General features: G+C 42.7%; 2 protein-coding genes across 3 annotated transcripts in view; both read right to left on the bottom strand.

Moving 5' to 3' along the window:
- The window catches only part of LOC143338583 (uncharacterized), a 5,829-nt gene extending 3,924 nt beyond the window's left edge, over window positions 1-1,905 (bottom strand). Inside the window, exons 1-2 of the mRNA XM_076759049.1 lie at window positions 1,855-1,905; window positions 219-267 (exon numbers count right to left, since the gene is read on the bottom strand). Coding sequence (XP_076615164.1) covers window positions 219-267; window positions 1,855-1,868 — 63 coding nt within the window. The 5' untranslated portion in view covers window positions 1,869-1,905. The remainder of the gene's footprint in view (window positions 1-218; window positions 268-1,854) is intronic.
- Window positions 1,906-4,112: 2,207 nt separating this feature from the next.
- Window positions 4,113-16,156, bottom strand: LOC143338934 (protein phosphatase 1 regulatory subunit 3C-B-like). 2 transcript variants are annotated; one of them, XR_013079278.1, is made up of 4 exons: window positions 15,465-16,156; window positions 9,933-10,381; window positions 7,821-9,322; window positions 4,113-7,761 (listed from the first exon to the last, which is right to left on the bottom strand). XR_013079278.1 is itself a non-coding variant. In XM_076759828.1 (3 exons), exons 1-3 carry the CDS (start codon window positions 15,476-15,478, stop codon window positions 8,736-8,738), a joined length of 1,050 nt encoding a protein of 349 aa, XP_076615943.1. In that variant the 5' UTR covers window positions 15,479-16,156; the 3' UTR covers window positions 4,113-8,735. The 2 variants fall into 2 exon arrangements, 1 of the variants encoding a protein (XP_076615943.1); XM_076759828.1 differs by having other exon boundaries at window positions 4,113-9,322.
- Between the last annotated feature and the right edge of the window lie 970 nt (window positions 16,157-17,126).

Below are 17,126 nucleotides of genomic sequence, written 5' to 3'. Positions count from 1 at the left end.
CAGACGGTTACCCCGACGGCGACAGCTGGACTGCAGCCAATCGTAAACCTACTGCTGATGTCACTTTATTATCCACCAATCACATGGCAGAGGTCAGAGGTCAGGCAGCACACACACACACACACACACACACAAAATGAAGAAAAAATGGACATGTATCGAAGAGGAGAAACATGAAAACAGTGAAAGATGTGAAGATGGAAATATTTTGCTCTCACCATCGTCATCTTCTCCTGCTCTTCATCCTCCCAGCTGATCTGCTCAGATCTGAAGAAGAACGGAATCTTTAGGAGCTTTATTTTGACAGCTTTACACTGACTTTCTATGAGTGACATTTTATTTTGAAAGGTAAGTGAGTCCAGCGTTTGGTTCCCTTCGTGCTGAAAACAGAAAACCAAGAAAAGAACGGAGACGTCAGATGAAAGAGTTCAGATTTTCTTCATCATCATCCTCATCACTGACAGCTTTGACTGTAAACACATCTCTGCTTTCACTGCGAGTACATCAATAATCTGTGACTCCACTATTGACACTGTGGAGTCTTTCCGCTTCCTGGGAACTATCATCTCCCAGGACCTCAAGTGGGAGCCGAACATCAGCTCCCTCATCAGGAAAGCACAGCAGAGGATGTTCTTCCTACGCAGCTGAAGAAATTCAGCCTGCCAAAGACAACGATGGTGCACTTCTACACAGCCATCATCGAGTCCATCCTCACCTCCTCCATCACCGTCTGGTACGCTGCTGCCACCGCCAAGGACAATGGCAGACTGCAGCGTGTCATTCGGTCTGCAGAGAAGGTGATTGGCTGCAATCTCCCATCTCTTCAGGACCTGTACGCCTCCAGGACCCTGAGGCGTGCAGAAAAGATTGTGGCTGATCCCTCTCACCCCGGACACAAACTCTTTGAGCCACTCCCCTCTGGCAGGAGGCTGCGGTCCATCAGGACCAAAACCTCACGCCACAAGAACAGTTTTTTCCCGTCTGCTGTCAGCCTGACCAACAAGGCCCAGAACCCCCCCGACACTCTTCACACTCCACCTCGGACTCATTCTGTCACATTGACTGATATAAATATAACTCTATGCGTTACATTAACGCTCAACTTGGACTTCTTTCTGGAAAACAGACTGTGTTTCCGGAAAATAGCAACAACATAAACAGACTTGTGTATATATATTTAAATTGTTATATTTTATGCTCCTATTTTAGTAGATGTGTCATGCACCAATTTCACCAGAAAAAATTCCTCGTATGTGTAAAAGCGTACTTGGCAATAAAGCTTTTTCTGATTCTGATTCTGATTCTGCTTCTGATAACACGCAGCACATGCAGTACTAATGTAGTACATTAGTCATCACAAACGTGCTTCAACGGGACAGAAAAGTTAATCCAGAACATGTTGACTCTGTTTTTAATGAGACATTTCAGAGACTGATGACGTTAATGATCCACAGGAGAAAACATGTCCATCAGCTGCAGTTTCACCCTGTGCACCGTGTCATGAAGGTGTGTACAAGTACACAAAGTACATCAAACACTGCAGATCCCCAAAGACACAACTGTGGACCCTCAAACAGGCGTCAGTCTCATCAGGATTATTGTGATCAGAGGTTTGTGTGAGACATGAGACACAGGGAACGTCTGTCCTCCTGATGGATCACCTGCAGCCTGATCTGATCTGAACCGTCAGCTCCAGCTCTGGAGGAAGACTACAGAACACCATCATCATCATTACAGTCGTGTCGAATATTTCTGCTGTGGTTCAACACGAGCAGCGGCTCTAACACAGAGAGGACCAGCAATAATCAATAATCAATGATCAATAATCAATGATCAGGAATGATTCCAGCTCACCTCTGCAGCTCCATGTCAGCGCTCACAGCAGCAGAAGAAAAAGATGAAAGATCTGTTTCCTGTTTGGTGATCAGCCCTCCTAATATAGACACACACGCACGCACACGCACGCACACAGTAACACGTGTTTGTGTGCTGACCTTTGACCCCGCTGGTTGAACTTGCAGGAGACGGCTGCTGACCCCGTCTGACCTCTCAGTAACCAGAGAAAAAGAAGAAGTACTTCAGTTTTACTGTGGTAACACTCAGAGTACTGACAGTGGCAGTATTACACACTGAACTTATATTAATATAAGTAGAAGTACTTGTACGAGCAGTAGAGGAGAAGTACAGTCAGGAGTAGTACAACAGCGGTAGAGGAAAGAGTACATCCTGAAGTACTTTCACCACAAATGTTAAGTACCAGTGATGAAGGTCTGACTCATCACCATCATCACCTTTTGGAAACAGATGTTTTACACATTTTCACTGTGAATTTTATTTCTTCTTCATGACTTTCGTTGTTTTTCTGTTTCTTTTCTCGTGTTTGTTGTTTTGCACCAAAACACAAACTCATTGAAGTATTATTCATCTCTGTTACTTCATAATGTCCAGAACATCCTGACGGTGCAGCATGAGAGCATCTTTTCATTTTTATTCTTTCTTCTTTGTGGAGGTTAACCATGCTCTACGCTTCAGAGCAATGTTCCCACAATGCTTTGGGGCACATAAACAGGAAGTATAATTACAATCAGTGATGTGACAGACGCTTTCATCCAAAGCGACGTCCATATGGATTCACACAGCGATGGGAGTTTGAGGGTTCTGAGCAGAACCTCAGCTGTTCTAGGACTGCACTCCTCTGGACCAGATGTTTGTTTCCGGTGCTTTGCTCATTGGTCTACTCATGCTGTGGAGAGGCAGGCTATTGGCCGGCAGTTTGAAGGTGTTGTAGTCTTTCCAGGCTCCAGCAGGGGGGGCCGCAGGCCGCAGGTCAGGGAGGACGAGTCTGAACACAGTGATCTAACAGTGAACAGGGCTCTCCCCGCCTTATATAACACTAATACTGACTGTCTGTCTGTTTGTCTGTCTGTCTCACTGCTGCTGTCGAAGCTTGAAGTTAGCTCGTAGCTAAATCTGGTTTATTTCTCTCCATGAGATCCACGTTTTGGTTCTCTGACTGATAAGAGTTGAAGCGCAGAGATGATTTCTCAGTTTCTGCTCGTCGGTTTGAACCACCTTCATGTGTGTTAACATGAAACCTGCTGATGTGGTGTCAGAACGTCCAGCTGATGGTGACATGATGATGGAGTGACGTCCCTGTTGATGGATCTGAAGCCTGAGGTTATGTCCATGTATAGAGTGTGTGTGTGTGTGTGTGTGTGTGTGTGTGAGAGAGATTCAGAGGTGGTTTGAGGTCACTTCCTGTTACATAACTATAATCTGTGGCAAAGAATCTGTGAACTGGACTAAACGACAGGAAACCAGTCAGTGTGTTTACGTTGAGGATTACAGAATCCAGGAGTTTGATGGAGCAGCTGGTTCAGATCAGCCTCAGTCCCAGATACAGTCATCTGCAGGCCTCTCCGTCAGTGTGTTCAGACTTCTATACTCAGTCCAAGCAGCACTGACTGATTCTGTCTGCTGGAGACGAAAGTTTAGAGTGTTTCCTGTCAGATGAGACCAGAACCGTCATGAACTCCAGAGCAGCTTTCAGCTCCTTTGGACTGGAACGTGTTGGATGGGCATCTCAGGCTCATTGTGCAGGACTGTAATGTTCTGCTCTGTTTGTTTGTGTGAATGGATGAGTTTTATTTCCCTCTGAGTGCTGGCAGCTCTGTAATAATTGAGATTCCTGGTGTGCTCACGTGTTTGGTGTTGATTCAGTCAGCTGGACATTAATCTGACAGATAAAAAGAAGAATGTTAATCGTCTCTCTCTCTCTCTGCCGCTCTGTCAGCTTCCATCAGTCTCTCTGAACTCTGCTGCTCAAAGCTTTCATTATTCTTATCTCGTCTCTGTGAACCAACATTAACTTCAGCTTTCTGAAAAGTTACACACTTCTAAAAGTAAATATTCAGATTTCTTTTACTTCACTTGAATATAAAAAATAATACTATTTAGCTCAAATAAATCAAACTGATCATAAAATAAAGTTTTAATTGGTTGATAAAATACATCATTGAATATTTTATTTTGAAATTCTTCCTGTTATGATAAATTGATGTGATGTCACTGAGTTTGGAAGAAGAGAGAAACAAAAGTGAGCAAACTGCAAACATTATCAACGATACGCTTTTATTCTGAAAGGACACACATAAAAAGGGACAGTCAGTCACTCCCTGTTTACATCACTTCCTGTTTACATCAGAAATTCATAACATCATTCCATTGCACTTTACAATACGGCCTGCTACAGTACAGTCGATAATGCTAGCAGCTGACTAGCCTGCCAGCTAATCGAGCTAAATGTCAATAATCACATCTCTTAAGTTAGCACAAGCTAATCTGACTGACTGGTGGCTAGCTAAAGTGTTGCGTTCATGTTACGTCAGAAAAAACTCTTTTATTTACGACCTCTGACCTGAGCTCCAGCCAATCACTGTTGAGCAGTGCTTGAACTGACTGGATGAAAAGCTGACGAGAGTTTGTGTTTCCAGAACTGTTCAACCACAAACTGACCTCAGATTAGAGCAGACAGGAAGATGCTGACCTGGTCCTGGTCAAACAGCAACATGACGCAGCTTCCAGCTTTGCTACAAAAACTATGTTTAAGCCCCTGAAATGTAGCTAACTATTGCTAGCAACATTAGCGTCTTAGCTAAGGGGTGTGAGGTCTGAAGAGGTAAATACTGCACACTGGTTTGTTTAAATGCACATCTGGTTCAGTTCACACAGCTGCTTCACTGAACTGTTAGCATCCAGACGGCTGATGAAAAGGAAACCGCTTCACGCTGCTGCAATTAAAGTACAACATCATCGATAATCAATAAAGTCTGTAAGATGAAATTACTACAGCTCAAAGAATTAGCACTAAACATGCTAACAGATTAGCATGTGAGCTGTCACATGAGCCGCACCTTGCAGGTCTTTGTGCCTCACCACAGAGCAAGGCATCAGGTGTTTTTGAGGTCTACAACTGTTATTTACAATAAATCTGACATGCCATGAATGCAGCACGAGGCCACCAACAGTCAACCAACTCAAACTTCTGTCAAAAACTTTCAACACTTTCACTTTACATTAACTTCAGTGCCTAAGACTTCCTGTCACATGCTTTATGAATACACCAACCAAAACACACACACACACACACACACACACACACACACACACACACACACACACAGGGTAAGAGCACTGGAAGTGTTTTTTAGCTTAGTAAAGGCAAACTGGTACGGCTACAGGAGCTAACAGGAAGTGCAGGTTTCTCATTAGCGCTCTATCTACAGCAGTTACCATGACAACAGTCTGGAACAACTAAGGTCACTAACTACCTGTTACCAGGGGAACAGAAATACTATAGCCATATGCTAACAGGAGTTATTTTAGGCTAACAGGAAGAAAAACAAAGAAATAAAACATCTGTCAAACCTGCCAGAATACAGCCTCCTTTAGCGTTTAACCTTTGACCTCTCCGCTCACCATCCCCTCCATGAGTCAGGAAATAAAACATCGACATGATGGCAGCAGCCGTGGGACAATTTGTATGTGCTGAATGCTGTGATTTAATTCGCTGTCATCATGTTGACAAACGCAGCAATACTGAAATCTGCCTGGCAGCTAATGATGATACGAATATGATGATGATGGTCATGAATATTCAGTGACTGATGGCTCAATCTATGGACCAATAGACCAATAAAGAAAAGTGTATTTAAAGGGAAGTTCTGGTATTTTCCAACCCTGTGGCCTTTTCTAATGTTTGTGTACTTCCTGATTGTGACTGATGCTAACAATGCATTGAGCACCTTGAGGATTAGCTACTGTAGCTAGCTACTGAAGCTAACTGCACAGAAACCAGGCACCAGCCATCCTTCACTATGTTTTTGTCATATCTGTGTTGAATCTGTTTCAGCAGAATTATGCTGCATTAGAAACACAGCTAGTTTGTTGAGCTAAAACGTACATAAGTCTTTTAAATAAATTTATTTGGAAAGCTTGAGGATGGTCACATTGGCTTCCTGTTGCTATAGTTACATTTCCTGAGTCTCTACAACTAAGATGGCGAGTGTGAAGTCAGCATGACTCATAATCAGAATGGACACAGTTATGAGAATAAGACTCTGGTTGACAGAATTTTCCTTTTAAAAATCTGACGTAAAGACAAACATCACTGGTTCTCTTTATGTTTACCACAAACCTTTGGGCCTCAGGCCAGTTTACAGCTTTGTCCTGCTGCTATCCAGGCGTGCTCGCAAAGATCACTTAACACTGAGTTCAGTCATTGCCAATACATTAAACACTAAAATCACCTTCGCCTTCAACGTCTGGAGAGATTCAAGTGTTTTTAACTGGGCAGCTGTGCAGAAAAATCAACAAATTCACAATCAAAAGACATGAGGAAAGAGATCCTTGCTGGTGCTCCCAACAGTAAGTCCAAGTCCAAATGGAGTAACGTCCAAATCAAGAGTCAGACTCTTAGAGACATCGGATTAAAAACAGTCTGAGTCAACACTCCCAGCAAAGACATCCAATTAAAAATATATGCAAGTCAAAGCTCCCATGAAACAGATTCAAGTTTAAGTCAAAACTCCCAAGAGTCAAGTCCAGGTCAAACTCCTTAATGCCAAGAACAGTCAGAGTTCTTCGAGACCAAAACAAGTCAGCTAAAACTCCCAACAGATCCAGAAAGGACACAGTCAAAACATCCTCAAGACAGAAACGAGTCAGAATCAAGGAAACCAAAGTCCAGCACTACAGCTCTGCTTTCATGCTCGAGACCCTTTAGTGCATATTCAGAAAGATGAAGGTCTGCTTACGTAGAACCACTGAGTGGTTAAAGGCATAGTCGGGTCGTGATGCCATTAAAACCAGAACTTGTCCCATGAAATGTTCTCATTATGACCCTGTAATACCATTATTTATGGTAACAATATTTTACACCAACTAACATCTGTAGGTTTCTGACCAACAGCAGATGTCAAAGCTCAAAGGACAATAATGACTAAAGTGCACTTTTTCTTTTCTTTGCTTTGTTTCTTTTTAGTGTCACATTCAGACAGAACTCGATTCAGTTCCCTTTTTAATTCAGTCATATATGAATAACAGCTCTTCAGGGGACAATTGTTTCTAACCTGAAAAGGACCCCAAAAGTACCTTTGTGGTTGGGCTGAATCCAAATGTCCATCCTCATGGACTTTGGTCATATCACATGTCTGAAGTGCTTACAGTCATTATTACATTACATTACAGCTTATGATCCATCTCAAGTCTACAGAGAGTCCGCTTGAGAAACCAAGTCTGTGAATCCAAATGTCTAGACATTTGGATTCAGCCCAGACCAGGCCAGATTAGGTTTTCGGGTTAGAGTCTGGATTTTTAAGATCACAACCTTAACCCAGAGTCCAAAGAAGATTTTTCATTTTTCAGCCCACATGGATGTATAGAACTGGAATTTATCCTTCGTTTTTGTTTTCTCTCTTTTCAAACCACAGTGTGTCAGGCTGGTATTTCAGGGCTTAAAGCCATGCTGCTGGTCTTCTCTGACAGATGTTTCAGGACTTGGATGTCCTGAAGGGTTTGTGTTGAGAATGATGAATCAATAGATCAGTCTGGAGTTGAAAATGTAGGAAAAACAATCCAAACAGAGCTGAGGAACATCCTTGGACCTGAATGCATGTAAATCCCTCTTGAATCAACCACTCTCAGAATGTTCAGTTGTCAAAAACAGGACTTGTTAACTGTGATGCTGGAGAACATGAAGTCCTGAAATATAATTCGTACTTTGGATGCTTTATACAATCCACTTGAATGCATTCAAAAACTCCTGTGAGGATCTTACGGTGAATGAAGCCTTGTGGAGCAAAATGTTGTGAAGTTTAGAAATTATAATGCAGCCTTGTGGAGGTTTTTGTAAGGCCTTGAACTTCTGGATCTTTGGGAAGTTTTAAGAAAGCACTGATCAGTCCGTGTGAGACTTCTAAAGCCTTAGAGATCACCAAATCCTTTGGATGCTTTTAAAAAGCCCTTGTGACTGCTGATTCTCTGGTGAATATCTTTATGCTACTCAGTTCATTGTCATCCTTGCATATTTAAAAGTATGAAACTCTCTGAAACTGTCGAATTTCTGGGAAGCACCCATAAATCCCTTTGTAATTTTGAAAGATTTCCCATGAGGTCATCCCATATTCCCTGTGGAGTTGGGCCGATTGCAGCTGAGTGTTGGCACACTCGGCCGCCTTCCGACGGAGGAGGACCAGAAGTGAGCTAGGTCTGGCTCTTATGGGGCAGTGGGATTTGTTTGCTGGGGTGCAGATCTCAGATGTGAGCTGAGATTCAGCTTCAGTGTGCAATACTCAGGCCATTTCTGGCCCGATGTCGCCTCTCAGAACCACTTGGGCAGATTCTGGTGCTTCATTCATCACGAGTGTTGGGCCAAGACGTTTTGAGCACCTGATGCTGAACTGGCTTTTATCCTGACTCCTTCCACTCTCTGTCCAGGCAGACATCAGATGTTAAACCTCGTCTTTCGTAAAGACTATAAATAATTCATATTACGGCAGCTCTCAAGTGTCTCGAGTAACCGTGATCCATAGTGTATCCTACCAGCTCATCTGGATAACCTCCAGTGGATACCATGCAGTTTTTCGGTGCACATGTGAGGGTCCTGTGAATCTCTTACATCTTGGGAATAAAATCACAGAGTGAGTGCAGCAATAAAAACATGTCCTGTGGTGGCCTCACCAGTAGGGGGCGCTGGTCTCAACTTGGCCCCAGCTCTGCCACTCAGGGAAGATCCCTGCTGAAGTCCTGGGACTTCCAAAAGGATCAAACTCCATTTCTTCCCTTTTCTCTCGACCATGGTCTCTCTGGATCTCCAGCCCGATGGTACTCTCAGTGCCCCGGGTCGGGCTGCCATTTGGGTCCACCACTGCCAGCCGGTAGTTGTTCCCCTGATTGTTGTCCCAAAAGGTATGGTCCTGAGTCTGATACTGAATGCAGAACTCCACTGTGTTGGAGGGCTCAAGTACCTCTGGTACCGAGACAGAGAAGGAGAAGGTGTCGGTGTCTGGGCAGCCATAGATATTGTTCATGTACAGACAAGGGACATCCTGGAAGGAGCGCCATGAGTCAAAGGTGATTCGGACCGATACGGACTTGTCAAAAGAGAGGTTTCGGACCTGGACTGTGCCTGAGAGCAGACGATCCCGTACAGAACAGGTCTCCAGACAAACCTGCTGGGCTTTGAGCCGGTTCCTTAGGTCCAGATAGTCTTCAGCTGGCTGGATGAAGTCCAGAACCAAGCCTGAACCACAATCTGCAGCCTCTGGAAGAGGAACATAAGGGAAGGGCTCAGTGTGTATGAAAAAACATATTAACAATTTTACCTTGCAATGTTTTCAACGCCTGTTAGCTGAGCGTGACCTCTGCTGTACTGCAACTTTTCCTCTGTGGAAAAAATCATTCAAAACACAAACTACTTGTGCTCATTCACCAATATTGTTTAATGTCACACCAATTACAACCTACTAAATCCATGCTATCGCCTAGTACTACTTGGCTTGATGTTGGCTTACTGCAGCATAATATTTACATGATGAAACTAATCATGATGTCAGTCTAACATTTGATCTGACTAATGTGTGTAAACTTACCGCTGAAGGAACAACGATTACATAACCTTTGAAACAAGGAATAACTGAACCATATTTCTACAAATAGCACAACACCACTGCTGGGGGAGGACAAAGAGGTCCAACATTCAACTGCTCCTGATTCTTCCATGGTTTAGTTTACTGGGCATCAAGCTCCCAGAAAAGTAAGTGGACTTCTGCTCAACTCTGTAGGCAGCGAGCTTATTTTACACATTTAGCCCCAAGTCAAAGTTCAATCAGACGTTTTGTCAATGTGTCAATGATTAGCTGCTCTTCACTCACCTTTGACATCTCCCAGGTGTAGCCCTGCTGTGGCGTCCTCTATCTCCATCAGGTGGAACTGCAGTTCAGTAAGTGGGTAGTCCTCGGCTTCGTTGAAGACATGGATGGCGGTGAGTGCAAGGCCCCGAGAATCAGCAAACACCACGTTCTTCTTCTTCTTCCTCTTCAGCCACGCTGGGCCACTGCCGATCTCTGTGCTCGCTGATGTTGAGGCCGTGGTCGCTGTGCTGACATCACTGAAGGCGTCGCCACAGTGAATGGAGGACAAACAGGGTCGCAGCGGTTCACAACGCTTCAACAGAGCGGCTGCTGATGAAGAACAGCGGTTGTCATAATTACTGAGAAAGGAGCGCAGCGGAGGAGAGCTGGCCAGACAGATCCTTACAGCCATATCGACAGGCATGATGGGAGATGGACTGCCGGGGCAAGGGCTCATAATGTGGAGGACCCTGAAAAGAGAAAGAGACAGGCAACAATAAGAGCCGGAGACTAGACAAATTATAGAAGTAAATTATAGAAGCACCAGATGAAGTCATCCAGGTCATGGTTCTTCAAGGAGGGCTGAATCTGGGGAAACTGGACTTGGTTGTAAAAACTTGAAGATATTTCCTTTCTCATGAAATACCTTTTCTCTCAACACCAAAAGCAACGAAAGACAGACAGAGAAATTCCAAACCCCGCAGTCACGAGACAGCAGAAGAACTTCCCTGGAGGCAAAAGAACGATAAAACCACATTAAACACACAACAGATGGTGAAGAGCCTGTCAGACAGGGAACGAACCAAACCAGAGCAAGACAGTGATACGAGAAGAAGACAACAGAACAACAGCTGTCTACAACAGCTGCAGAGGGCGAAAATCATCAATCATCTGAGCTGAAAGGTCCACTTCTCACTTTCAGAGACCACCACCACATCTCACAGTCTTCATCAGTGAGGGGACACCATTCACTTGTTTTTACAGGCTGCAACTGTGACAACAAGTGGAGGTAACTACACTGCTGCTAACTAAACTAAAGCAAACACACGAGGTCCAGTCTAAACTAACTAAACTAAAGCAAACACAAGAGGTCCAGTCTAAACTAACTGAAGCAAACACAAGAGGTCCAGTCTAAACTAACTAAACTAAAGCAAACACATGAGGTCCAGTCTAAACTAACTAAAGCAAACACAAGAGGTCCAGTCTAAACTAACTAAACTAAAGCAAACACATGAGGTCCAGTCTAAACTAACTAAACTAAAGCAAACACACGAGGTCCAGTCTAAACTAACTAAACTAAAGCAAACACAAGAGGTCCAGTCTAAACTAACTAAACTAAAGCAAACACATGAGGTCCAGTCTAAACTAACTAAAGCAAACACACGAGATCCAGTCTAAACTAACTAAACTAAAGCAAACACATGAGGTCCAGTCTAAACTAACTAAAGCAAACACAAGAGGTCCAGTCTAAACTAACTAAACTAAAGCAAACACACGAGGTCCAGTCTAAACTAACTAAACTAAAGCAAACACACGAGATCCAGTCTAAACTAACTAAACTAAAGCAAACACATGAGGTCCAGTCTAAACTAACTAAACTAAAGCAAACACATGAGGTCCAGTCTAAACTAACTAAAGCAAACACAAGAGGTCCAGTCTAAACTAACTAAAGCAAACACAAGAGGTCCAGTCTAAACTAACTAAACTAAAGCAAACACATGAGGTCCAGTCTAAACTAACTAAACTAAAGCAAACACACGAGGTCCAGTCTAAACTAACTAAACTAAAGCAAACACACGAGATCCAGTCTAAACTAACTAAACTAAAGCAAACACACGAGGTCCCGTCTAAACTAACTAAACTAAAGCAAACACATGAGGTCCAGTCTAAACTAACTAAAGCAAACACAAGAGGTCCAGTCTAAACTAACTAAAGCAAACACACGAGGTCCAGTCTAAACTAACTAAACTAAAGCAAACACACGAGGTCCAGTCTAGACTAACTAAACTAAAGCAAACACACGAGATCCAGTCTAAACTAACTAAACTAAAGCAAACACGAGGTCCAGTCTAGACTAACTAAACTAAAGCAAACACACGAGGTCCAGTCTAGACTAACTAAACTAAAGCAAACACACAAGGTCCAGTCTAAACTAACTAAACTAAAGCAAACACACGAGGTCCAGTCTAGACTAACTAAACTAAAGCAAACACATGAGATCCAGTCTAAACTAACTAAACTAAAGCAAACACGAGGTCCAGTCTAAACTAACTAAACTAAAGCAAACACATGAGGTCCAGTCTAAACTAACTAAAGCAAACACACGAGGTCCAGTCTAAACTAACTAAACTAAAGCAAACACACAAGGTCCAGTCTAAACTAACTAAACTAAAGCAAACACACAAGGTCCAGTCTAAACTAACTAAACTAAAGCAAACACACAAGGTCCAGTCTAAACCATCTAAAGCAAACACACAAGGTCCAGTCTAAACTAACTAAACTAAAGCAAACACACGAGGTCCAGTCTAAACTAACTAAAGCAAACACAAGAGGTCCAGTCTAAACTAACTAAACTAAAGCAAACACACGAGGTCCAGTCTAAACTAACTAAACTAAAGCAAACACATGAGGTCCAGTCTAAACTAACTAAACTAAAGCAAACACATGAGGTCCAGTCTAAACTAACTAAACTAAAGCAAACACAAGAGGTCCAGTCTAAACTAATTAAACTAAAGCAAACACACAAGGTCCAGTCTAAACTAACTAAACTAAAGCAAACACACAAGGTCCAGTCTAAACTAACTAAACTAAAGCAAACACATGAGGTCCAGTCTAAACTAACTAAACTAAAGCAAACACAAGAGGTCCAGTCTAAACTAACTAAACTAAAGCAAACACACAAGGTCCAGTCTAAACTAACTAAACTAAAGCAAACACACGAGGTCCAGTCTAAACTAACTAAACTAAAGCAAACACACGAGGTCCAGTCTAAACTAACTAAACTAAAGCAAACACAAGAGGTCCAGTCTAAACTAACTAAACTAAAGCAAACACACGAGGTCCAGTCTAAACTAACTAAACTAAAGCAAACACACGAGGTCCAGTCTAAACTAACTAAAGCAAACACAAGAGGTCCAGTCTAAACTAACTAAACTAAAGCAAACACACTAGATCCAGTCTAAACTAACTAAACTAAAGCAAACACAAGAGGTCCAGTCTAAACTAACTAAAGCAAACACACGAGATCCAGTCTAAACTAACTAAACTAAAGCAAACACACGAGGTCCAGTCTAAACTAACTAAACTAAAGCAAACACACAAGGTCCAGTCTAAACTAACTAAACTAAAGCAAACACACGAGGTCCAGTCTAAACTAACTAAACTAAAGCAAACACACGAGGTCCAGTCTAAACTAACTAAACTAAAGCAAACACACAAGGTCCAGTCTAAACTAACTAAACTAAAGCAAACACACGAGGTCCAGTCTAGACTAACTAAACTAAAGCAAACACACGAGATCCAGTCTAAACTAACTAAACTAAAGCAAACACGAGGTCCAGTCTAAACTAACTAAACTAAAGCAAACACATGAGGTCCAGTCTAAACTAACTAAAGCAAACACAAGAGGTCCAGTCTAAACTAACTAAAGCAAACACACGAGGTCCAGTCTAAACTAACTAAACTAAAGCAAACACACAAGGTCCAGTCTAAACTAACTAAACTAAAGCAAACACACAAGGTCCAGTCTAAACTAACTAAACTAAAGCAAACACACAAGGTCCAGTCTAAACCATCTAAAGCAAACACACAAGGTCCAGTCTAAACTAACTAAACTAAAGCAAACACACGAGGTCCAGTCTAAACTAACTAAAGCAAACACAAGAGGTCCAGTCTAAACTAACTAAACTAAAGCAAACACACGAGGTCCAGTCTAAACTAACTAAACTAAAGCAAACACATGAGGTCCAGTCTAAACTAACTAAACTAAAGCAAACACATGAGGTCCAGTCTAAACTAACTAAACTAAAGCAAACACAAGAGGTCCAGTCTAAACTAATTAAACTAAAGCAAACACACAAGGTCCAGTCTAAACTAACTAAACTAAAGCAAACACACAAGGTCCAGTCTAAACTAACTAAACTAAAGCAAACACATGAGGTCCAGTCTAAACTAACTAAACTAAAGCAAACACAAGAGGTCCAGTCTAAACTAACTAAACTAAAGCAAACACACAAGGTCCAGTCTAAACTAACTAAACTAAAGCAAACACACGAGGTCCAGTCTAAACTAACTAAACTAAAGCAAACACACGAGGTCCAGTCTAAACTAACTAAACTAAAGCAAACACAAGAGGTCCAGTCTAAACTAACTAAACTAAAGCAAACACAAGAGGTCCAGTCTAAACTAACTAAACTAAAGCAAACACACGAGGTCCAGTCTAAACTAACTAAAGCAAACACAAGAGGTCCAGTCTAAACTAACTAAACTAAAGCAAACACATGAGGTCCAGTCTAAACTAACTAAACTAAAGCAAACACAAGAGGTCCAGTCTAAACTAACTAAAGCAAACACACGAGATCCAGTCTAAACTAACTAAACTAAAGCAAACACACGAGGTCCAGTCTAAACTAACTAAACTAAAGCAAACACACAAGGTCCAGTCTAAACTAACTAAACTAAAGCAAACACACGAGGTCCAGTCTAAACTAACTAAACTAAAGCAAACACACGAGGTCCAGTCTAAACTAACTAAACTAAAGCAAACACACGAGGTCCAGTCTAAACTAACTAAACTAAAGCAAACACACGAGGTCCAGTCTAAACTAACTAAACCAAACCAACTGGACTGCGACTAACTGACCACTGAAAAGAGCTGGTTGATTCTGACTCTTCTCCTCGACTAACAGTTTGCTCAACTATTCGGGAGCAGTCTAGTTATATGATATGAATACTGTGGAGTAAAGTCTGAGAATAGCATAGTAAACTATATCAAGAAGGCACTCAGAGAACACCGACCGAAGAATAATCAGTAGGATGATATGTAAGTATGTATGTCTCCAAAGTCACTGCTTAGTTTGACAAACATGTTGTTATGGTTGTACCAGTTCTCCAAAGAAACCACTGAGTCCTCCATAAAAAGTGCTTTCTGTGTGAGGATTACTGGTACCCCAGAGGATTACTGGTATTTCTACAGTCTACATACAGAATCCTCTACCAGATGTTCAGATGTTTGACTTTTATTCCTCCAGCATCAGATTTTGTCTCACAGGGTTTCGTTGAAACCAGCTCAGCACTTTTTCTGTGATCCTGCTGACAAACAAACAAACAAACAAACTGGAGCAGAACCTCTTCTATGGATTATAAAATCACAAACGTGCTGTACAGTTAATTATCATGTGCATTAGTCCACATTTACTGTTCGAAACTGGTCTGAGGTCAGTTAACAGGAGGAAAGGAGCCAGCAGCTGAAGGTGAAACAGGTGAAAGAACGCAGAAACATCCGCAGACGGCGGACAGGAAGCTGCTGTGGCGCAGTTTCATATCGACTCTCACCTGGTGCAGTTCATTGGAAAGTTTCAGTCTCTGCAGAATCCACCTCAGACCACCACAGACCAGGACAGCGAGCGACACGAGCCTGTTTCTTTTCCTTCGTCTCTACGTTTTTCTTTAGTTTTTGGTTTTATAATTCAGCCATTTTAAGAAGGAGAAGCCGCTGACTGCCCGCGCGCTCTGACACGCCCCCGACAGAGAGAGAGAGAGAGAGAGAGAGAGAGAGAGAGACAGGAGAGAGAGAGAGAGAGAGAGAGAGAGAGAGACAGGAGAGAGAGGAGAGAGAGAGAGAGAGAGAGAGAGACAGGAGAGAGGAGAGAGAGAGAGAGAGAGAGAGAGAGAGAGAGAGAGGAGAGAGAGACAGGAGACAGGAGAGAGAGAGAGAGACAGGAGAGAGAGAGACAGGAGAGAGAGAGGAGAGAGAGGAGAGAGAGACAGGAGAGAGAGAGACAGGAGAGAGAGAGAGAGAGAGAGAGGAGAGAGAGAGAGAGAGACAGGAGAGAGAGAGAGACAGGAGAGAGAGGAGAGAGAGAGAGAGAGAGAGAGAGAGACAGGAGAGAGGAGAGAGAGAGAGAGAGAGGAGAGAGAGAGAGAGAGGAGAGAGAGACAGGAGACAGGAGAGAGAGAGAGAGACAGGAGAGAGAGAGACAGGAGAGAGAGAGGAGAGAGAGGAGAGAGAGACAGGAGAGAGAGAGACAGGAGAGAGAGAGAGAGAGAGAGAGAGAGAGAGAGAGGAGAGACAGGAGAGAGAGACAGGAGAGAGAGAGAGAGAGAGACAGGAGAGAGAGAGAGAGAGAGAGAGACAGGAGAGAGAGAGGAGAGAGAGGAGAGACAGGAGAGAGAGAGAGAGAGGAGAGGGGGAGGGGAGACAGAAGAGAGAGGGAGAGGGAGAGAATCAGCCAATCGGCATGCTAAACCGTCAGCTGCTCACTCTCTCAACCAATCAGAGAGGAGTCAAAAAAAAAAAAAAAAGCAATGACATAACGGCTGGGCGGAGCCTGACGGAGGCTCCAGGGTTCTGTAACCTGAGATGGGGCTGACAGGCAGAACTCGGCCAGTAAAAAGTGTGTAAAAAAGTAGTGTATAAAAAACGAGCAGTCCATGAAAATGAATTTCAACAACAGTTTGAGTAAGAGACACCACAGCTGCAACTGTTGATCTAAAGTTAAGTGCTCGTTATAGTGCTCCACTCAAAGACACACTAATATGACAAATTAGGAAAGTTAAAAAAATGCAGAAGACACAGATGAATGTTTTTAAGCTTCTGGTGTTAAGAGAAGATTCAACAGAAGGTCAATAATAGGCCAACGAAAAGTCAGTTTAACGTATGTTTGAGTAATATGACGTCTGTGTGTGAAAAGGGAAAAACTGAAGCGTCACAGCAACAAAAAGAAGCAAAAGAGCAGAGTGCAATATGTGCAGTATAAAAGCTGTTCCTATAAAACCTTCATAACTACAGATGATACATTAATAAACATTCTGACACTGAAGGAACAAAATAAGTTTACCCAGAACAAATTAGCTGATTTGAAGAAACCTTCCAGCCACTTTCAGTGTGACGCTGCTGTACTCCACAGGTGTGTTTTGACTGCCACTTCCTGTCATGAACCCTCTGAAATGACTGCAGTGCAACACTAAGGTGAAAACATGTTTTGATGAGGGCAG

The sequence above is a fragment of the Chaetodon auriga genome, chromosome 20 (assembly GCF_051107435.1).
Source record: "Chaetodon auriga isolate fChaAug3 chromosome 20, fChaAug3.hap1, whole genome shotgun sequence".
In the NCBI taxonomy this organism is placed as follows: domain Eukaryota; kingdom Metazoa; phylum Chordata; class Actinopteri; order Chaetodontiformes; family Chaetodontidae; genus Chaetodon; species Chaetodon auriga.
This window is presented reverse-complemented; position numbering and strand designations above follow the sequence as displayed.

What these genes read in the sequence shown, in the direction of transcription:
- LOC143338934 (XM_076759828.1), bottom strand. An exon ending in ACACCTGGGAGATGTCAAAG is followed by an intron (nt 9,323 to 9,932) that starts GTGAGTGAAGAG and finishes TTCCTCTTCCAG; the next exon opens with AGGCTGCAGATTGTGGTTCA.